Here is a 24,142-nt window from a genome sequence, read left to right as displayed (position 1 = left end):
TATACAATACCAATCAATATAAATAAGAAAATTTGTCGGAGTTTGTAATATTTAATTAATTTACTGTTTGAATAATTATTTATGAAAAAATATCTTATTACTATAAAATATTTCGAAAGGGAACTAAAACGACTAACTTAGATTTTTTTTAGATTTCACATGTAATTAATTTCCTTATATAAGCAAATACTTGAGATAATAAGTACTCATAGCTTGTTGTACTAAACGCGCAACAGACCATATGAGCGTCTAGTAGGTATATACATACATACAACTTTACTTACGTAATACAGATAAAGCTAATAAAAATATAGAACACAAAAATTCCTGTTTTAGACCCAGGTAGCTATTAAATGTCCTCTGTGGCTGCGCCGTATCGATTGGCTGGCATCGAGGTAAAATGGGCCAATGTTGTATTATTTCCACGATGTGGCAAGATACGGATAACTTTTAAAGGATTTACAGTCGCACTCAGAGTCGTACAAGTAAACAGAGATTTATTCATGGTTACAATCGTTATCTAAGCTTACTGCAGTGTATTGTTGGGTTAATTAATATTGTGCATTAATTGATAACGGCACTTTAATTCAAATACTAAAATAAGTTTAAAGAAAAGCTTGATTAATTGGGCATTAAAAACACTTTGAAGTTTTTTAATATATAATTAGTTATTCAAACAAATAACGGTTAAAATATTTATTACTGTCTTAGACACAAATTGTTATATTAGGCATTATTATGATATTTTTGAGTTGTATCGTTCTTTAGTTAGATAACTGTTTTTAATTTTGGTTATATATTATTGCAAACAACGATCATTATTTCAGACTTGACTCGTTTAAGCTACCGTGGAGTATTAAGAATATCCATAGCGCTAAATAACCGGCATCATGAGCCCACACCACACACACATACACCCCTTCACGTTCATACCCTCACTTTCACATCACCACAAAACACAGCATTTCTTAGTAGGTAGGTAGTAAATGTTTGTACCTTTATATATGTATTTAGCTATATCTTTTGTTTATTTTTTTTATATATAATTTATGTTAGCTGTAAGAATACGAAATAAAAATAATTATTTATATATACATGGTCCATCGGATACGGCGGTCGGCGGTAAATCTGGCGGTGAAGGAAGATTAATAGCCGGAGACCAGTACATCGGCCTAGTGGCCATCCATCGGTACCATTGGATCTAGTTGAAGAGGAACTTGCTCCAACTGAATGTTAATTATTAGATATTTAACAAACCATTCTGAGTACGAATGAATCTTATATATATATATATATATATATATAAAAAATAACCAACATTAAACTTACCGTCAGTTTCCCCAAACTGCTCCCAAAGTCCTCTTAACATCTCATCTTCTTCTTCCGTAAACTCCTTTGGTACTCGTTCTCTTCTCTCCTTGTTACTCTTCTTGGTGGGAGCGCGGAATATTAGACCTAGTTCCTTTAACTTCTTTATCACGCCACGCCTGGTCTTGGTTTGATCGATAAGGTTGTCTAGGATCCATTCTATGACATCTATGGAAATATTTTTTTCATATGAAAACTTTATTATCCTAATTGCTCTCTAACCTAAGAAGGAAAGGCCCCTTAAGAAGGAAAAGCGTTGGGCGAAGAAACGTTCTATGGCTACATATTATACACGTACATAAGACAAATTGTGAATAGTAAAATGAAAATAGTTCGCTTTCGGTCCATTTAAGTCTTGGATACAATTTTTTTAACTAGGAGAAACCAATCGGGGTTGGTGACACAGAAGGCTTCAAAACTGAACACTGTTATACGAGGCGCTGGTCATAAATGGAAAAAGACGTCTCCTTGATGACCACGAGGCTCAGACATCTCTGAGAGAAAAGAATTAATTCCCTTTAATATTAAACAAAAATATACCTTTGCATTACTTTAGTGTCCGAGTAAATAATTCCACGTTCTCACGGAAAATTATATTAATTTCCAAGAATAACTGTTGCTTGAAACTTAAGATTCATTTCGCCTTATTCAAGATTCTAGTGTCGTTAACCGTGAAGTGCTTTTACGCTAATAATTGAACGTTTCCCGACTAAGTGTCGTGTGAACTACGTATAGCAAATTTTAATGCATAGTGGAAATAATTTAGTATTTTAGTGTCATTTAAACGTGTTAGATTATAATGGACAATTTTGAACGTAAACGTTAATAAATTATTATTTAAAGAATAGTTAAAAAAGGCGTGTTGGTGACATAAGTAGATGGTATTGCGACTACGAAAGCGTAGCTATACATGACAAGACACTCTTCACGAGACTGTTTCCAATCAATCATAGAGACACCCCCCCCCCCCCCCCCAAAGAGCACGCTGAATAGGTTGGAGCCAAGGGCGGCAGATTTTTGAGGCGGCAAATTTGGGGTTCGATTTTTTATTCGTTACCTAATAGTAATCAAACTGATATTGACGCTTTCTGATGTTAACAAATTCTCTCTCAGAAGTCTGAAACACATTTTTTTTCAGAAAATGTATATCCTTCCCTCATCCCCTATCTATCTATACATGTCAGTCCTACTACATGCTGGATGCTACGAACTGGATGGTTTGTGTATAATCAAAATCAAAAATCAAATTTTACGTGCAACTTCAACGAATTTTTTGGATTGTATTACATGACAATTGTAGACGCGAGGGCGGATCAAAATTCACAGACTCTGCTTAAAAAAATCTATAAACCCGCAACTGGATACCAAATAAAATGTGTAGTCTGTAGGGGCCGGACGAATATTTTTTTTAAATATGTAAATAGGCGACCAGAGATAAAATTCTAATGATGAAATAACTTTTGAAATATTCTTTTTTGCGTTTATTCGTAAAAGGTTCGTATTAGTATACACATTAAAACCATGAGCCAACATAACACAAACGCCTTGAGGCTGACCGCTGACAGAATACAAACTGATTTGGACAGTCGCAACCATATGACCACATACTTGCATACTAGTTGTTCCCTGCAGTTCCACCCGCCTTAAATTAAGTAATGCACGCATAATTAATACACTAAAATATTTAAGACTAGAGCCCGTGATTTCAGTGACTTTCAATACTGAGGTCTGGCTGAGTCACGGTGGTGCAGCGATGGACTTGCGAAGTTACGGTTTCGAAATCAAGACACCGTGTCATGCGCAGAAGGCCGATCATCTTCTTGCCTATTAAAAAGACTAACAAAACAGATACAGAAAGGTCTTAGCGGCACTGGAGTTTGAGATTAATATGGCTTTTGTCAATATTTTTTTTATGTAACAGTAGACTCATTTCAAGATTCTAAGTAAAATTTGTTCGGAAATACTTCTATTGAAAAACGTAACCAAAAGCTTAGCATTTTGTGATTTCTCACGATACTATACGATACAAGTTTTGATTGGTTTCCGTCTAAATAACTATATATATACCTTATCAGTCAACATTTGAGACTGACTATAGTCATGAAATACGAGGTGACTAACCTAACCAAGAACATTACTTATTAAAATGCCAATTTTGAACTTTGGACCACGGTTCACATAGGCCATATTAATTTTTCATCTTCAGCTGCACAGTGTCCCGTTAGTAAAGATGTCGACTAAATACTGCCTTCGACATTTGAATCATATCTATATATGGAACAATAAAATATAAACTGTACCACAGGTGTCTAGGCTAATATGATTTTGTCCCATTCGGTGTCGAGACCCTTGGTCCGTGGGGTCATAGCGCTATAAGGCTTTTTTAGAAATCAGTAAAAAGGTTAGTCGACATCACAGGAGACCGAAGACCTGGCAGCTACCTCGGATAAAGAATTAGTCTAGCTATTCAAGGGGGGAACGCTTAGCTTCGGAACCTAATTGCCTAAAGGGCATTTTAATAATATTTTTAGTTATTATATTTTGAGGTTTTTGATATTTGTTATTTAATTTATGTCAGAAACAGATATAGCAATATATCATGAACTATATTGTAATTATTATTATATATTTATACGTGAATCTCTCTTCAGTCAGCAAGGAACTATCTGGAGCAGACAATCTGTTTCTATCGCTTGCTTTTCAGCTCCTCTTATAACAGTGTATAATTTTGAGGACAAAGAGTCTTTCACTTGATCGGTCCATCTAGTTGGAGAACCGTGAACTTTTGCATTTTATCAACCACGATCAAATTCGCCAAATTCTCATCGCCTCTGCTCATTGATGTTAGATAGTCGGTTATGATTATAAGTTTTTGATAAATAAAGAAAATTATTTGTGTTAAGAATAAGCCACGTTCTAGGATTATGATATTAAAAAAATGTAATAGGAGGCAAACGGGCAGGAGGATGATGTTAAGTGCCCATGGACACTGACATTGCCATACGGATCAGCCTTTTAAGAATCGGACACTTTTTTCTTGAAGGACCCTAAGTAGAATTGGTTCGGAAATACTTCAGTGGGCAGCTGCTTCCACACAGTGGTGGTGCGTGAAAAAAACAAACTGCTATAAAACACGCTCAGTTGTGGAATGACGGACGTCGAGGTGATACGAAAAATTATTTGTATTAGAGAAAATTTCATTTTATGAGAACCTAAAACTATTACCTTGTTCATTCACTGGATTCGCCTGGTTTTCCATATAGAGTTTACGTAATTCCTCTTCTTGTTCTTCAGACCAGGAGTGCTTGCCTTCTTTGCCACTAAAGAGAAACACATAAAAGATTCCTTACAATCCGTAATTATACTTTATAACCTTTAAAATTTTACTTACCCGCTTGCCAACGATCAGCACACTGATACACTGATACATAAATAAATATACAAGATTTAATGTTACGAACACATATGAGCAAACATAATAAACGCGAAGATAATGTAATCATAAATTATAAAAACTAAAGGAAAATTGATACAAAGCAGGGACTATGGATATCCAGAGCTAGCTCGTTAGCAGTAGTTTACAGATTAGAGCAATCCATTTTATTCATAAATATCTAACTGTTGTGGTCTCTGGCAGAATGACCAGCGCTATTGAACACGTCTGCTCCACAGCACGCACGCATTACACTCCTAAAATGTACATTATTCCTTTTTTTCTTTCCATTATTATTTTTCTATTTTGATTATTATTTTGTGTGTTTCTATGTATGTTTCGTTAGTAATAAATGTTATGTTCAACGCAAACGATATATCAATTAATTTTCTACGATTCCCAAATGACAACATCATAAAGTGCCTAGCCTAGTTTCGTATATTGACAACTCTTTTTCCAAAATGCTACTGGAGACAGTAAAAATTGGCAACATATGCGGTCTGGGTCAACTGTACCTAATTCCAGTATGCTGCGCATGAGACTCTTGCGTTTTGTTTCAGTAAATGTAAGTTTATTGTAAAAAAGTAACCCTAAGTTACGATGACTCCTCTTGAACTAGCATTTTGTTGTTTGTTATAGTATTGTCGTTTGTTAACATAGCTTTTACACATTAGGAAAACACTTTTTAAACGGATAGAAGCTATGTTTTATTATTATAAACTTATAATTATTTACATAATTTTAAATTTAAAAGTAAATGTTAATTTTTTTAGTATTTTATTAGTTAAGTTTAGTTTTTTCTTAATATTTTGTTACTAATACGTTATTATTAGTGAAAAATATTTTTCCACATTCAGCCCCATTCCATTGAACATACACCATGAGGTAATATTATTCAAACCTGACTGGAGCAACAATTAATCAAGTTCAATAGCGTTCTGGGATTTGGTCTTAGGTTTGTTTGGCATCTTGACCTAGGCAAGTCGGTCAGCCTTCCGTGCCTAAGACTGAACAGTAAATGGGTAAAAAACTTGCTGGTTACGGTAAAGATAGATAAAAGATAAGACTTAACGCTAAGTGACTTTCGAATGTCAAAACCAATACGCTTTTGACGTATCAAAGTTAGCTTATCTGTTAGCCACGCCTCCAAATATTACCAGAAATTGTCTGAAAAATATTCATGTAAAAAAAACAAGCTATAACAATTCGGGGCAATTTGTTTTCGTCTACTCTTAATTACGAATTTGCGTAATCAAAAAGTTACGGGAAAAACATTTTTCTTTGTTTGCTCTGCTCAGATTAAATTTGACCGCCGGGAATGGTTTCATAGCTTACGTCTATCAAGATTAATGGTTTAAAATGGCTTATGGGAAGGCGGGAAATTTCATGGCTCATATTTAAAAATAAAGTAATTCAGTGGCGCTACAACCTTTTTAGGTCCAGGCCTCAGATATCTGTATCATGATCATGTTCATCAAGAAGGTGATCACACTTTTGAGCCTGACACACGCCGTCGACTTCTTCGAGCGAATGTTAAATGCGCATAGTAAGTCCATTGGTGCATGGAGATCGAATCTACGACGTCAGGGATGAGAGCCGCACGCTGAAGCCAACACTGCTTCGGTTGAAGTGGTTCATATTTGGTTTATTATGATGAGTGATATAGGCTAGTTGACAGTATGAAACTGTTATTATCAGTAATCTGTATAAAACATAGATGAAAAGCGTCATGTACTAAAATAATCAAATATTCATCAAACATCCTGGCCGTTTGCACAAAAAAAAATATTGATTGTATTGAATCAGTCAAATGACAATCTGGGCACAGATTATTATTCGATTTGACGATGACATAGCATGACAGTAATTGTCTTCGCCTGTCTAATTCAAGCACCTCTTGCTTAATTTTGCGTAATTAATGAATGACTATAATTTGTAAAAACTTGACGTTTGTTTACGCGTTAACAAGCACCATACGTCGTAGGAACTTCTTCGACGCCATCTTGTCTAGAGAGCGTTTTGGCCGGTCTTGAAATCGTTTTTTTATGACCAATACTTAACAATTAAAATTAACGATTTGTGTGCGTAATAAATAATTTTTAAAAGGTTTTTTAAATCTTATCAAATAACCCATTGTATATTTTTCTAAACTAATTAATTTAAGTTTACCACATCGTATGTAATGCTAATGTATTTGTTACAAATACATAATTGTCATATGGTAAATATTACAAACAAAAACACAATATGAATATTACACTGTCAATTTCAGTACTTGTTGCCTTAATTAGGTACCAGATAGGAATTTAAAAAAGGTTTTTTTTTTTAAATGAAGTCGCTGATGGTACGGCCTATGAAAAAATCTATCAATATATAATTTTATAATGAAACAATACTCTATCTTGCAAAGAGCTACGAAATAGGCTTAGAAAATTAGCATCAACTAAAATAATCATTTGTTTGATAGACATGTACCCACAATAAGCAGCCACAATAAGCACAAATGTTACTACAAATTTATCTAAGGCAGAACTTTTAACAGCAATTCCCTTCAAATTGCGTAGACATTTTGTACGCAAACAAGCCACAATATATGGACTAAGATAGTGTTAATTCGTCCCCAGTCACCCCCTACCATGTAGGACATAATTCACGCAAGCAAAGCCGTTTGCCAAAGCTAGTGGGAGCTGTGATTCTAAGTTATGAGTCGGCCTTGGATTGCATCCAAATACTGATTGTACTATCATAGTTAATTCATAAAATAATTCCCAACAAAATAAGTTTTATTTACATACATATTAAATTAATGTATATAAAATGGATATTGGGTTGTCAAAAGCCAATTTCTAGGCACTATTACAAGTTAAAAAATGACTCAAAGGTATTTTCACATGGTGAAGAATTTCAGTTTACACAATATTTTTTTATAAAAAAGATTAACATACTTTCGTCCAGTGGTGTTTCGAAAACATACGAAACTAGGCAACATACAACAAACACTTTAAGATGTCATTGGAGAATCTTAAAAAAATATTGATATATCGTTTACCACAAGGAAGTAAGTATAGGACGACTCCAAAAGCTATAGGAACGACGACCTAAAACGCTAGCCAGGTGGTTTGTGTAAGAAAAAAAGTGTGTCTTTTGGACTAAAATTTTAACCTACTATGTAATATATCTTGCATGTATCAAAATGTTTGTATAATATGAACTACACATTGTTGATTTTGGTCGAAATTTAAGGGGTCTTTAATTTTACTTATTACGTCGTTGGCACTAAATATATAGTTATAAATAAGATCGATTTTCTCCCAACGTTTAACTAAATTTCGTGTACCCTAAAGATACTCAAAGTATTTCAGAATTCAGTATTCAGAAGAACACGTGGCCAAAACTCACAAGCTCTGTCTGGACATACCACAGTTGCTCCCCACACTTTGAAATCAATTTTCCTTTTGTTTTTTTTATAGTATATGAAACTATGTTAGCTCTTTGTGTTTGTTTGTCTCATAAAGTATTTATGCCTCAATTTATCAGTGGAGCATTGCAAACTAGTAAATAAATATATTAAACTCATTGTTTCAATATCAACAACAAGGTATACCTTGTAAGGACAATGCAGTATCATTGTGAAGCCAAATATTGGCGATTCAAAAGAGAGCAGATGTGACGAATAAAATTAACTTGCCCCTTTGTTATTTATTCATCTCTATACGTTCGACACACTAATACATGGTAAAAGAAAAGAAAACACAATATTTACTGTGACAAGCACTTATGGCAAACATAACATACACGAAGAGATAAAAAACCAATTAAACCAAAAAAACAAATAACAACAACTATATCCAGACCTAGATCGTTTAACACTCAACGCTCGAACGCTCAATCTTATCGGTGAGTTATTTGGGAACTCGTGTAGTTCTTTAAATGTATTATATAAATAATATAGAATCTTGGTAAAGGTCAGCTATACGAATGAAATTGAATTTCTGCTCGTATTCAAATACTTAGCACTTACCGTTGGTCGTTATAAAGATCGTATCCGCACTCAACTTCGACCGCGTCCTTCGAGTTGGTCCAGAACAGGAGTTCGATGAAAGCCTTCGGACTGCGCGATGCAATATCCGTAAATTTCCTTATAACGTAAATCGCGAATTTTTCCAATTCCTGTATAACATTTTATTTAATGAACACGAATATCGTATTAACATTTTATTTTTCGATGCAGTTCTCTCGGGATGCTTTTAATAATGTCTTGTTTACTTTTTTATATTACACGATGCAATCGGAAAGCCTTCAGATATCGCCCATGAACCGATGACCCTGAGTCGAATGGTTCGGAAATACTTCAGTGGGCAGCTGGTTCCACATAGCGGTGGTGCGCGGCAAAAATTGCCTTGAGAAACGCTCAGTCGTGGAACGGCGGACGTCGAGGTGATACGGGTGGAATTTTGTATTCTGCCTCGACGTCCGATGATGAAACTCAGCTAAAAAGGTCAGTTAAAAAGGTTAACTAGAACAAATAGACAAGAGGCTTGTTTGGGCCGTTTTATAAAACAGAAAAAAAACACTTTATCGTCTATGCCTTTAAAACGCTCAGTTACTATCACACACGTGGAAGAAATTTCTGCAATCTTTTATGTCAGAAAGCTTGAGTGAGCAGAATATACAATTAGATAAGTAGTAACTTCCAATAAAGACGACTTTGTATCCAATTTCCATTCTCTTAATATCTGTAGAATTGACGCGATGATCGTGTGGTACAAAGACTGACGTATGAAGTCAGGATCCCAACTACTATTGGAAGTTACAGAGAACCAACGCTGGGAGCACTAAGACCTTAGGAATTTCAAAGGTTCGTATAAAGATTCTTCATAGCAGTACCGTAATATGTAAATATACATAGTACGAAATAATTAAAAGTATATAATTTTCGTGATTAAAATAAATGATACGTTAGTTATGTAACCTGACATTAGTTAAGTGACATATATATATTAGTTAATAATTGGTACATGTGTAAATACAATATAACAAATCACACACTTGAAGCCAATATGAGTTTTGACTACACTTATAAATTGTATTTGAACATTCTCGTTTTTGATAACTCCAATAAGATAAGTGTCACTTAGATTTACGAACTCTTCAATAAGTCAAGTTAGTTTCTTGTTAATCCAGCGTCGCAAACTCACTACCCCTAATGTTATCTTAGTTATAAGATGTTTTAAACAATAATTTTATTAGATCGAATGCTATTCTGGTATTTGCGCATACACTACGAGCGGCAATTTTTTGTGTTTCATATATTTATTATTATATTTTAAAGAAAACTCTTTTTTCTTCTTCTTTTTGGCAAACGGGCAGGAGGCTCACCAGATGTTAAGTGATACTGCCCCTCATGGATACTCAATACCAGAGCGCTCGCGAGTGCCTTGCCGGCCTTTCAAGAATTGGTACGCTCTTTTGTTAAAGGACCCTAAGTCGAATTGGTTCGGAAATACTTCAGTGCGCAGCTGGTTCCACATAGTGGTGGTGCGCGGCAAAAATTGCCTTGAAATACGCTCAGTTGTGGAACGGCGGACGTCGAGGTGATACGGGTGGAATTTCGTATTCTGCCTCGACGTCCGATGATGAAACTCAGCTAAAAAGGTCAGTTAAAAAGGTTAACTAGAACAAATAGACAAGAGGCTTGTTTGGGCCGTTTTATAAAACAGAAAAAAATACTTTATCATCTATGCTTACCTTAAAATGTTGAATGTTATTCGTCAATACCCTTTGAAATATCAAAAACAGTGAGGCCTGGAACATCATGGCTGGTCTTCTGCAATCCCACGCAATTCTGTGCAGCATTTTGGTTATACAGTGGTTTGTGTATGGCGTGTTCTTTTCGAAACACTCTAATAAGGACACGCAGGCACTCACTACGCGTGGATGGCAGAATCTTAAAAAGATTTATTTGGGTATTAAGAAAACATTTTTTAAACGGATTAAAGCTATGTGTATCGGCATCCACACTACTAAAAAAATTGAAACAATTTTTTTTTGTAATTGGACAATAAATAAAAAATCAATGGCGCTGCAACCTTTTTAGGTCTTGGCCTCAGATTTCTGTATCTGTTTCATGATCATTTGTTAATAACAGTGTCGACTTTTTGGGTCTGGCAAGCCGGTTTCCTCCCGATGTTTTCCTTCACCGTTCGAGTGAGTAAATGTGCACATAGAATGAAAATCCATTGGTGCACAGCCGAGGATCGAACCTCAGGGATGACAGTCGCACGTTGAAGCCACTAGGCCAACACTGCTCACTGAACAATAAATTATCAATGTTTTTTTTCTCACAAACCAATAAGGCCAGTTGCCTTCCTTTTCATTTAATTATATTATATTTCTGAATGTAGCGAAGTGTTAATAAATAAATAAATACTATATTATGTTGTTTAATAATCTAAGCCTTACAAAAGTCACCTTTTCTTAAAAACGCTTATAAAACAACTAATTCGTTATTCAGCCCTGTTCTCGTGTGCCCTGCTGCAGCTTAATAATAGGTAACCATTATTGTGTATTGGCCTAGTGGCTTCAGCGAGCGACTCTCATTTCCGAGGTAGTAGGTTCGATCCCCGGCTAAGTAGAAATGGGCTTTATTTTTATCTGCGCAATTAGATTAGCTCGAACGGTGAAGAAAACGTGAGGAACCCGGCTTGAATTAGACCCAAAAAATGTTTACGGCTAATGTCAGGCACCACTAGGGAATGCAATCCCGACTCGAGATCCCGCGGGATTAGAATTATCAATCTGGCGGGATCCCGAAATTTTCGGGATCTCGTATAGTTTAAAAAAATAATTCACGTGACTGAATACGATGAAAACTGCATGTTTGTGATAGTGAGGTTAATTAAAATAAAATATTATTTGAAAGAAAACAAAAGCCTTTATCCTTTAATATTACTAACTAAACAACTAACAATTTTAGTTACATGAACATAATCAAAACAAAAGTAAAGGTATAGCTCAAGGAGATTAAAATTGGTGATTTTGAAAGTAACTTCTAAAAAAAGAGTATCTTCTAAAGTGTATCAAGAGTGCTATCTGCTAACCGGCATCTAATGTCCAATGCAATATACCCTATGTATTGTTCAATGTCGCGTGAAGCGTCCCGAGCGGATGTGTGTAGAACCGCTGACCATTGCAGCCCAATCCCGTCAATCTCGAACGGGATCTCGTCATATTATGCTTCGGGACTGATCCCGAAAAATTACATGGGATCTCGCGAGATCGAGATCCCGCGAGATCGGGATCCCGCGAGATCGAGATCCCGCGAGATCGGGATTGCATTCCCTAGGCACCACCTATCACCGATCATCTACATAGATTGACAAATGATCATGAAACAGATACAGGAATCTGAGGCCCATACTGATAAATCGATTTAAAATTCTTATATGAAACGTTAAATTAGATTTACATTCAGTTTAAAAACAAACATACCTTTGCATGAAGTCTTGAAAATCAAACTCCATTTCCACAACGGATGTTGTTCTGTCCTCTTCCTCGTCTAATAAGAATTACAAGGAGAATGTTGATACATATGTGATACAATGTTAGTGATTTTTAAAAAAAAGAACTACTTTGATATGGGAAAAAAATGTAGAAAATAAAGTTAAAAATTACCTTCTTCGTCATATTCCGAATTTTCTTCTTCTGGTTCTAGAACGGCTTCTTAAATAAAAAAATGTTCACTTAGCATACTTTTTTTAGAAAATCATTGTTTTGGAATTAGTTGTACGACTGATTTATAGAAATAAAAGTTTTACTAAACAAAACTATTGTATGTCATATTTGATAAATTTTTAAGACACCTTTGCGGTACACAATCCATTGTATTCTCTCAGAAATTGAAGCCAAAACCAAATTAAATCAGCTTATGAAAATAATATAAAAAATGTAACGGTCAAATTGTTTAATAGATAAAAGATTTGATTGACTAAAATAAATCATGAATAAAAAAAGAGGAATATAAAAAACCAATATTATGTTTTGCAATGTTATGCATTAGATTATAACACAAATTACCAGCAAAAAGATATATTAAATTAACTCGTGTATCTTTTAGTAGATTTAACGGCTTTGATAATGATAAGTATATATATTATAAGTAGGTAATCATTGTTAACTATATTTTATTTATTTGTTTAGTGAGCATCACAAATAGTACTATATCAACGGTATATGTTACAAAACTCTTTCATTTAATAAAAATACCAAAAGAAAAGCAATGTACGTAACGTAATTGTTTATATATTGTATAATAAGTTAGTGTAGGAATACTGATAAGCAAAAAACTCAATAAATTACTAAATTTCACTTTCAATAATTAAGATCAAAATTTATTTTAATACAACTAAATTAATTTACCGTCACTTTCCACTCCCAAATCCGTATTATAAATAGTTTCCAACATATCCAACTCTTCGTGTTCCTGGATGCCTACAGTGCCAAATATACCTTCCTCGGGCCACACTTCCCTAAAATTATTGAGAATACCTTTCAAATTAAAACATGAGCAGGAGCAATTTTTTTATGAAACAGGAGGCAAACTGGCTGGACGCGCATCTAATGTAATTGATACCCGTTGACATTCACATTGCTAGAAGGCTCGCAGGTACGTTGCCGGCGTTTTAAGGCCTTTATTTTGAATCCTGATGCGTTTTATTTGAGTCTTCGTAATCATAAAAATGACATCATGACATTACTTGGTTCGGTTCTCCTACCGTAAACGTTATAATCCTTGTAATACCAAGTCGGTTAATTTATTCAGTCCCCACTTAAGGGACCATCTGTCTTAAGTTATTACGTAATTAACTAACCTAACAACATCTTACAGTGACCCTGTGAATATTTAAATTAATAGATTTGGCCATTCGTGTTTATAGTTTTATCCATGATAAAGTTTTATAATTGGACGTCAAGGCATAATGCAAAATCGTTTAACTTGTCCTTCGTTCAACAAGTGTGCGTACGAACCTACACTATGTGGAACTGGCTGCCCACTGAATTATTTTCTAACCAATTCTTAAAAGGCCGCCTACGCACTTACCAGACTTCTGGCAATGTGAGTGACGCCCGGTTTTACTTAACATCCTGCCCGGCTGCTTCCTAACATTTTAAAAAGTAGTCGAAACTGACCGGAACTTTTTTGAGAAAGGCTTGTGTTTTATGATATACATATTAAGAGCTTATATACAGGGTTAATTTATTTATGCCGACTAGACCGAATTATATTATATAAAAAACAAATACTTTAAAGAATCCCTTTGCAATTTACTTTTAATAGTCTCTACACACAATTTAACATAAGATCTAGCCTAACTTAAGACTTATAAGTAATGTAATATAACCCAATTTACTAAATTTTAAGATAAAGTGTCCAATAACACTACTTACAGTCTCTGTTAAGGACAAGACACTGTTCTTGTGAAGTTTATTGAATCGTAATCAATTTAAAAACAAGTAACAATTATTATTCCGTCTTAATAAAACTGGAGAATAACATGCATTATGAAAAATAACAATAAAAAATCGAATTTTCCAATACAATTCATTTCTAGCTTCAAAAGATGACGTCGCTTCTGTGTCTGTAAACTGCTGGACCAATTCTGATGAGTATTGAAGTGGATTCGAGAATGGTTCAGATTAACAATTAGATTTTTTGTATTTAAGACGTGTACAGGACGTCGATCGGGTCCGTTAGTAAATAATAAAGACAAACCTGGCAGCTCTAAAGGTCCCCAAGGCATCTTCGTATCTGTGATCTCGCATCAACTTTTGAATCTTCTTCATACAGTCTTCTCTAGAAAAAATAATACCGGTCTAAGCTGCCTGACGCCAACATACATTTCTGAGGTTATGTATTGGAGTAGCAGGAATTTATCCAATTGGAAAGTTCAAGAGGCCCTAAGCCCAGGGATACTACAATACAATATTATTAATATACCAATCTTTATTAAAGAGTATTCTCTATCCCTATCCATGAGGTCGTAGGTTCGATCCCCGCCTGTGATCCAATGGACTTTCCTTTGTGCGCATTTAACACACCCTCGAACTGTGAAGGAAGATCGTGAGGATACTTGCCTTAGACTCAAAAAGTCGACGTTGTGTCATGCACAGGCTACATACGTAACTTTTATTAAATAATCATGAAACAGATACATAAATCTGAGGCCCAGACCTACAAAGATAGCAACACTGACTTTCTATAATCTGTATTGCATTATAGAATATATAAAACATACTTTTGTTGATCAATAGGTGTGTCCGACGCGGCATCGAATGGCGGCGGATAGGTGTCAAGCTGTGAAGTGAGGACCACAGCCATTTGTTCCCGCACTGCTTCCCATTGAGGTATGGGCTTTGTGGCTTGCGGCTTTTGCCGGGGTTTTTGCTCTAAAAGCCAAATACGGGGAAATTTATAGTCTAGACGCGTTTACATTATGACTGTCAATAAGTTATGGATTTGTGTGTTCAAATTCTATTTATTATTGTGTATCTGTATTAGTCTTCGTCTTTGTTAATGTATTATTGTGTTAGTATATTGTGTCATGTGTGTGCTTGTTGTAATGTTTTTTTAATAAGAAATAAAAAAATATATATATTAAAACGTTAACAGTTGTTCGTTAGTATAAAGATAGATTTTGGTACGAAAAGGCTTTTTTTTTCATAAAAATAAAAGAATCTAATACTTTTATAACTTTGTTGTGTATTTAGTGTAAATAGTTTAAAAATAACTAAACACTGTACACACACTGTACATTACAGTAATTTATCTAATAAGAGTAAAGAGCAAAAGCGTTTTGCGAATGTTTCACTGTTTACGACACATTACGACGTAATTTGACGAATGTTTAGAACGTAACAGTCTATTACCACTATTTGCTTTTTTTTTTAGTACCAGGGGCAAACGGGCAGGAGGCTCACCTGATGTAAAGTGATGTTAATAACGCCGCCCGTGGACACTCCATGCCAGAGCGCTCGCGAGTGCGTTGTCGGCCTTTTAAGAATTGGTACGCTCATCACGGAAATTCACGGAAATATTATGACCTTGGTTAAACAGATATATTAATACCACTTCGTTCGTTCGTATAATAAAGATATGCTCGTGTTTGTTTTAAATATAAAATGTATTGCAATAATTATGAAATAAATACAAAGTACATCATCCAAAGAAGTAAAAAATGAGACAAAACAGTCGTAATAGTTTTCATGTTTCAATGTTTTTCAGCTTTACGACTTTGTTCCCCGTGGCAATACATTTAGTAAGTATAGGCCACCATAGGCTTAAGACAAGCCTGGTAAATTGGATAAGTGGCTTATAATAGGATAAGTTACAATACAGGTAGATTCGTAACTACATACATTAATTACCTTAACGATTTAGTTAGTTTAGACTTGCGTTTCGGGTAAGTTATTCAAATAATGTATTTGCGTCTATAAAAATAATAACTGCTACAAAACAGTTGTTAACTAATCTGCTAATCATTTATAATTATAATTTAATCATTTCTTAACATAGATTTTTTGTCCTAGAATAAAGTTTACAAGAGGGAATGCGAATTAACATGAATTACGATCTAATGTCCAATAGGTCAACTACACATATATTGACGTGTCACTTAGGATTTAAGCACCTTCATTTAAATTAATTAAGTGAGTTTTGTTGATAATTATATGTTCGTATTTTAAACGATTAAAGCCAGTTGACACCCAGCTTATTTAACATACCTCCAACAACCGCCACAGAACTTAAAGAACGAAAAATAATAATTTCGAAAAGACACTACACATCTCGTATACAATTTCCTTAGCTTAGATCTAAAACGTAATTTAAAAAAACTAAGTTTTTCAACGGTGTTTAGTCCTTGTTTAACAGTAATCAAATTCAGTCCATGTATTTATATAGGAATTATAAAAATCCGTGCTTAAAGCCGTAAGCAATAATATCTACGTGGGCGCACACGTTCCTTTTGACGAGTCGAGTGTTTCTTTACACTTGGTTTGGTCTATTGTCTACTTTCATCATTTTTATTCCATTTAAGACGTAATAAAACAATACGAATTGCCATAGGTAAAGTATATTATATATAACTGATCCCAGTATCAATAGTAGAGAATCAAGAAGATAACTATTAGTATTATGTAATGTTACTGGAATTTTAGTTTTGGGGGGAGGGGGGAGATGTAAAGAAATAAATATATTTCTTATTATCTATGGTGTGTTAGCTGTTTGCTAGTCTGTGGAATACTCTAGTTTTGACCTGTCATTTAAATTTTAATTCTAAGTTATTTTTTTTGTAAGATTATAAAAGATATAGGATAAAAGTGATTGTTTTCAAGAAAAAAAAAACGTGTGCATGTACTAGTGTACACATGTAAATAGTAAAACTTCTTTATGACCATATTTTTCGGAAAATGATCTACTATATGCAACTTTACAGAAATTGGTTTAATAAAGTTAAATTAGATAGAGTTTAACAAATGGCTTTTATTTATCATAGAGATGAATACAAATAATACAATTATTTCATTTTACCTTATTACTACTAAGATTATTACAGAATCTCATTAATTGTAATATAATTTTTAGTATCATTGATATCGTTAGTATATATTTTTGTTATTAATGGCTTCGAATCTCTTCGAATCAACCGTGGAACAACAAGAAAAATATGGCGCGTAACGACAAAATGTGACGTTATTTTTTTCCAACGCCGATAAAGAAGTTCAATAACAAACTCTAAATGTTTTCAGCAACACATTTGAGTTTCTTTCATAATATATATTTTAGTTTTAGATAAATTAAATGAGAGCACTGTGTAGATGTGTTTGAATATAAGTATGTGTATCACTTTTGTGTGATTTACGCTAAGACACAGAGTCGAGACTTCGCGAGAACTATGATTATTTTTGCAACAACATATAAGCTAAAACAATTAATGATTTACATAAATATAATATAAAAATTATAATCGTAATAATCAGTCAATTTATTAAAAAACTGCAATATTATCTTTCTCGGGAACTAAACAATTTGTTTTAACTAATTCAACTTTATACTTACTTTTTGCCTTCGTTTTCTTCCGAACTTTCTTTTGTACCACCAATCCAGTCTTTTTACAATAATGTTCTAGCATTTTTAAGAATAAATACACTGTCTCTACTAAGTCCAATAAATATGACCTAAAATTTCAATAAATATAACCAAAAAAATACAAACCAAAGTCAATACATATATACAAAATACATCATTTCAACTACATACTTTAATATTTATGTCCTAGGTATTTTAATAGCACAGGGCACAGTGAGGAGGTGTATCTCTTGTTAAGTGATACAGAGGCCCATGGACTCTCAATAAATAGTTCACCAGTACTTTTTAAGAATAGGTACGCTCTTTTCTTAAAGGGTCGGAAGTCGAATTGGTTCGGAAATACTTCAGTGGGCAGCTGGTTCCACATACTGGTGGCAAACGGAAAAAACTGCCTTCGAATACACTCAAGTAGCGTATGCCGACATCTCACTATATTTACTTTAATAACGTATCATTCTAATAGTTAAATAATTGTTTGAAATTGGTTTGTTAAAAATACCTAGTCCTGCTTATAAGCTGTGTTTACTCATAAGTTTTATTGGTAAAAAATAAATATAAAATTTCGTATATAAATATGGTTTAGTTTATATTAGCAATGCAACGTTTGTTCGAAATGATTCTCAAAAAAGTAAATAAATAAGAAACAAAATGTATACACACAAGAATGACTAGTAACAAAAATAAAAATTCCAGGTTAGGAGAAGGAAGCAATTACTTAAAAAGCCGGCAACGAACTCGCGTTGAGCATTGAGTGTCTATAGCCGGCCGAGTGGTTCGTCCTCTTTTCGATATTAAAAAAAACTAAATTAAAGAATGTTAGAAAAAAACTCTATGATAACAAAAAAATACTGAATATCAAAACATACCTTGGCATTTTATTCTCGTCATAATCCAAGAAAATCGTCAGTATAAACTCACGATACTCCAATACATAGAAAACATTACTTTTAATGACTTTAGCGGAATCTTTCACCGAATCGTCGCTACTTTTGTCCATTTCTAGTAATGTATTCAGGAGTTCCTTGTAACATCGTAAAGCTAGATGCAACCTCCTAACCCAAGGATAGAATTTCTTTTTCTCGACACAGATCATATCGTGATATTTCTCCATTTGCTGTTGTACATAATGAAACATTTGTACGGACATTGTTTCGCTAAAAATAAATATATTTTACGAAAGTATTGTTATAACAATAATAAATAACCGGTGACGTTATACTTTTAGGTCTGTGCCTCAGATTTCTGTATCAGTTCCATGATCATTTGTCAATCTAATCTTTCGACGTTCCTTACAATGTTTCCTTCACCATTTTAGCGAATATTAAATGCGCACATAAACAGAAAGTCCTTTGGTGCACAGCCAGGGATCGAACCTACGACCTCAAGGATTAGAGTCGCACATTGAAGCCACGAGGCCATTAAATATTGTTATGGTTTAATTAAATGCAGATAAATTATCCTATCTAGTTGTTTTGTAGTCTGCTGAATTTGTAATTGTTTTTTAATTTAGTAAAATTATCTACGTTGGAATACGATTTTTAATCCAGAGGGCAAATCGGCCGTAACAAATTTATAAAAATATATCGAGGTTAGTTGGCGATTTTTCGGTCCAGGATTTGAAATCGACAATGCTTGATCCGCAGTCAAATAAAGAGGAGGTAGGTGTGTTATATTATACAAATCTATGTGAACTGGATGTAATATTTATATACTCATAATAGCTTAACAAAATTTTAACGTTGAAAAATCATGAATGTATTTCAAAGTTATGTTGAAATATACGACAAACGAACCCATTATACGCAGTCGTTTCCTTTACTCATTAAGTGCAAACTAATGAAATTCCTATAACCCCAAAAAATTTGCCAAGACGAAATCTACGAGGGCGAGGCTGTGGGTGAACTATATATACTTACCTAACTAAAGCTACGTTGAACTTGTGTCCCCTATTGAACTCCATGAAAAATTTCATTGTCCATAAGTAATATGATTCGTCATTTTGCTGTGCTTTTGCCCTAACTAACACGTCTTTCACATAGTGCATCAAAGTGTTATATGAAGAATTAAGAAATTCTATACAGAATTCTTTAAGAAATAGCCTGAAAATATTTTAAACTGATGTAGACGGATTGAGGTGAATTTGGACTTACCTAAATTACAGTGCCATATTCTTGGTAAGCTTCGCTGTCATGGATATTAGTATTGCCAGTAAATAAAAATTAATCATTATAAGATTTAATACTTAGGAACAACTGATATGATAGGTTTTGTTACCTGTTTTATTAATATAATATCTTTTAAGATACCTAGCAATCAGAACCGTTATAAAAAGTTTGGCATTGTAATTAATAATGCAAGGAAAAAAATATATACATTTTAAGAAAAACACTTTTTGAACGGATTAAAGCTATGTATTATTATTAAAACTTATAGTTATTTACATTATTCTAAATTTTAATTTTTTTCCGACGTTTCGCGTACTTATCAGCGTGCGTGGTCACGGTGACCACAAAAAAACACACAAAAAATAAGGTGTTTTTCTTAATGTGTAAAAGCTATTTTAACAAAAGACAAATAGAAAATTATTCAGTGTACACACTAAAATGGTGACGGTAGTACCAATTTCAGCCAAGAATAGTATGTGGCACTGTAGTGACCAAATAAATGTTATTATTAATTGTATTAGGTTTTATGACAGGTATTTTTAACTTGAGTAAGGCCTCTCTTTTCATCATAGGCTTAATATAATTTGTTGGAAAGAGACAGACACTAGTTTTAAAAGTGACAAAAAAAATGATAACAATTCAATGTGACGGGAACAAGCTCTTCAAGAACAAACTTAATAGTTAATTTTATTTTACAATTTTTTATCTATTTATAAATATTTTATTATTTAAATAACATGTTTCCGGTTTCACTGAACTCAGTTAATAGATTTTCGCTTATATCGGTTAAGGAATTATTAAAATATATTAAAGAAAAGTTTTCTAAAATATATATTTCAAAACATATATATACACAGTTACACAAATATAGGTTTTATTAAAAATTATAGAAATATTAATTTTAAAATACATTCTTATTTTAATCAAATAATAACTCACCTTACAGCAAATGGTGACCTCCGTTCCATAGCTCCACTTTCAATGGGCCTTCTATTCTTCGGTCTAACTAATTTTGACTTCTTGCTACCATTGAAATCTAAATTGGAAATTTTATTTAACGGCTTTAAGCTGATTAATTCGTTCTCCGATATCGACTTCATGTTTTGTATCACATAGGTACCTCCAAACCTAGAATGTCTGTTAATAAAACAAATTAGTCTTAATAATTTTTTTATGTGTTTTTCAACATCAATAAGTAACTGCTTGACCAAGTATGTGTTGTTACATTATTCACCACTGGACCACATGTGATAAAATTAAGTTCTAGTTATATATACAAAGTATACCATTACAAAGTCTGTACATAATTAAATATTATTTATGTTATACATGTAGAGCTACACCTACCTAGTAGAAGAGTATTGGCGGATCTTAGTAACTCTTTCTTTAGTCTCTGACAGTCTCAACGTCAATAACTCTTGTTCATCACGTAGTTTCTCATCAACACTTCGCTGTAAAGCCGCATCAGCCAGTCCAGATGGATTTTGTTCCCTTAGTAGATGAGTTATAATTTCTAAGATATGCATGAAATATTGTTTCTCGTTCTCTGATGACATATATAGTAATATATCTAGGATGCCCGATTGATTTAATCCCCATAGAACCTTAAAGAAGTGTATGAATGTTTGATATAAGCCAGGAGAAATACTACCTACAACTTAGACAGTGAGATAATTTGGAGGTTAAAAGAAAGATCCCTACAAAGAAAAGATAAGTATAAGTAACTGCAACTGAATAATGTTTATTCAACTCATGACAGGAAAAAATGTTGTTTGATGAGTAATACTGGACTATATTAAGAACATAGTTTTTTCAAAGAGTTTCTTTCATATAAAAATTTGTGTAAGCATTGACATCAGGAAACAATCAGGATTATACAACTAATGGTGTTGTTCGGCAACTTGTTACCTGGTCATGTATGCTAGCATCATTTTCTGGTCTCCTTTCCTTATCCAGATCTGCAGGAACATGCAGTACATTTCTTATTAAGATTAATATTCTCTCTATAACTAGTCCTGTGTCTTCATCTCTCTCCGACCAGTCCTTAAATTAATATAATAATTAATTTACTGTGCTAGAATACCAATGATTACTTAAGGAATTACAAAAAAATTGCTACTACTTCTAGAATTTAGAAGGTAGGTCAGCTAGCCATTAAGATGCCTATACCAATTTAATTCTGCAATTAAGTTCTAAAAAACAATAGTTTTAAACAAAAAGATTATATTATATTTGGGTCAGCCACGTTTTATAATTGCTAGGCGCTCAAAATACAATAAGATAAGTGCCAGCAAATAATATTTTATATTATTTTTATATAAGTAACTTACAATCTCCAAAATCTTAGCCAGCTTTTTAGCGAACACCTGCCAAGTCTCAACTTTAGTGAATGCCTCCTCCTTATATGACTGTAAATGAGATAGAATCTGCAAGTAATTATGTCGAGCAGTCCTCTCTGTTGGAACTTCTTCTCTGTACAGCAATAATGCTGGATTTGTTAAGTTAACTATCAGGCTGAAACAACATAATAAATTTGAAAGAGTGACAGTGCGTAGAATGAAATATTTGCTCTTACAAGTGCTAACAAATCTATGTAAAAGACTCGTGAAATTAATTCAACTGCGTAAAAAAATCTTAATCAATGTAAGCTTAGATAGATCTAAAACTTATTTCCTATTACTTCAATGCAACAAAGGTTACACAACACGATCTAACGATTTCAGAAGCCAGAAATAACACTTAAAAGTTTCTGAAAACAAGAAACTTACCGTAGAGTTACGTCAAATAGTTCAGTATTCTCCCAATGGTCAATCAGCATTGGCAATAGATCAGTTTGTAGAACTTTAGTTTGCCCCAAATGCATCCGAATCTCATGATCCTCGCCATCTCTTCTCATGTATCGTATTAGATCTTTAACTGTGTTTAAAGTAAAGTCATCTATCATGTATTTCCCAGTCTTCTTGTTGAAAGTTCCTAAAGCATTGCAAGTTGCCGAAAGTTCCGCGGATAGTAGTGAACTCATTTTCAATATTTTACTGGCGAAACAAATACAAATTAATTTGTAAACGAATTATGTAAAAGTTCAATTAATTCCATATTCAACTTTTAATCTTAAAGTTTTCACTGTTTTCACTTATAAGTAAATGTGACATTTAAAATGCCGCGAAAATGATACTTGTTTGCCTGTATCTGACCGATGTGTCGAGTGTTCAATGACATTGAGTGTTGGCATTTAGCGCGGTAATATTTAAATGTTCAATATTTTTTGTTTTCTGATTTATGTTTTGATGAAGTTTATTATACATTTCAATAAACTTATGTTTATTAGCGTAAAGTTACATAATCCAGAAGCACATCACTTAACTTATTTGAACTGGCTAAATGCCAGTTGGAACGTAAAGTTGAGTCCTGACTCCTGGCGTGCTACCAATCGCAAGGATTATCTTGCTACAAAAGCGATCGGATTTTACACAAGCTTACTCGTAATATGACTTAAATATAAAAGCCGTAATAAAAATTTATTTTAACTTTATTTTTCCTTAATAAACAAAAACCTTTTTGTCGTGTAGGGAAAGAAAACTTTGTACACTATATTAGGTGTAAAATATATAAAGAATATTTATGTTTATTCACCTAATGTACTATTACTACGAGCATTTCAATTTGGCTACTGTAGTTAAATAAGAAACCTATAATAGTTAAGTAGTGTACACCTGAAACTGCAATTCTCTTAACATATTCAGAATTCAGCTATAATTTTCTTATTAAAAAATTACTGATTATTTACAAGTAAATAATCATCATAACCACTATAATGGTACAAATTTTATCGTTGAGACGTAGTGTACCTACAATTCACAATTGAATGGAATATTGTCTATGATTTATTTTTATACTATTGACGACGTCGATAAATATGTATATTTAAAAATGTTACGTAGAATTTCATAAATATTCTTACTTGTTACTAAAGTTTTGTGCCTCATTGCAAAGTTACCCATAGCTTAGTGGCATTGGATTGATATATAG

General features: G+C 33.3%; 1 protein-coding gene across 2 annotated transcripts in view; it reads right to left on the bottom strand.

Moving 5' to 3' along the window:
• LOC123708138 (protein timeless homolog) overlaps positions 1–23,293 on the bottom strand; it is a 28,709-nt gene extending 5,416 nt beyond the window's left edge. Inside the window, exons 1-17 of one of the 2 annotated variants that reach the window (XM_045658684.1) lie at positions 22,882–23,293; positions 22,444–22,627; positions 22,022–22,156; positions 21,461–21,717; positions 21,053–21,250; positions 19,865–20,047; positions 18,815–19,102; positions 17,919–18,037; positions 15,097–15,247; positions 14,574–14,654; positions 13,220–13,329; positions 12,476–12,520; positions 12,293–12,359; positions 10,550–10,748; positions 8,823–8,971; positions 4,594–4,688; positions 1,330–1,536 (exon numbers count right to left, since the gene is read on the bottom strand). In XM_045658684.1, the coding sequence (XP_045514640.1) occupies positions 1,330–1,536; positions 4,594–4,688; positions 8,823–8,971; positions 10,550–10,748; positions 12,293–12,359; positions 12,476–12,520; positions 13,220–13,329; positions 14,574–14,654; positions 15,097–15,247; positions 17,919–18,037; positions 18,815–19,102; positions 19,865–20,047; positions 21,053–21,250; positions 21,461–21,717; positions 22,022–22,156; positions 22,444–22,627; positions 22,882–23,135 (2,722 nt within the window). In that variant the 5' untranslated portion in view covers positions 23,136–23,293. Of the gene's footprint in view, positions 1–1,329; positions 1,537–4,593; positions 4,689–8,822; positions 8,972–10,549; positions 10,749–12,292; positions 12,360–12,475; positions 12,524–13,219; positions 13,330–14,573; positions 14,655–15,096; positions 15,248–17,918; positions 18,038–18,814; positions 19,103–19,864; positions 20,048–21,052; positions 21,251–21,460; positions 21,718–22,021; positions 22,157–22,443; positions 22,628–22,881 lie in introns of both variants that reach the window. The other variant, XM_045658677.1, reaches the window with a different exon arrangement.
• Positions 23,294–24,142: the final 849 nt, after the last annotated feature.

This window comes from Pieris brassicae, chromosome 1 (genome assembly GCF_905147105.1).
Source record: "Pieris brassicae chromosome 1, ilPieBrab1.1, whole genome shotgun sequence".
NCBI classification, from domain to species: domain Eukaryota; kingdom Metazoa; phylum Arthropoda; class Insecta; order Lepidoptera; family Pieridae; genus Pieris; species Pieris brassicae.
The sequence above is the reverse complement of the archived record's forward strand: the minus strand, read 5'-3'. Positions and strand labels throughout refer to the sequence as shown.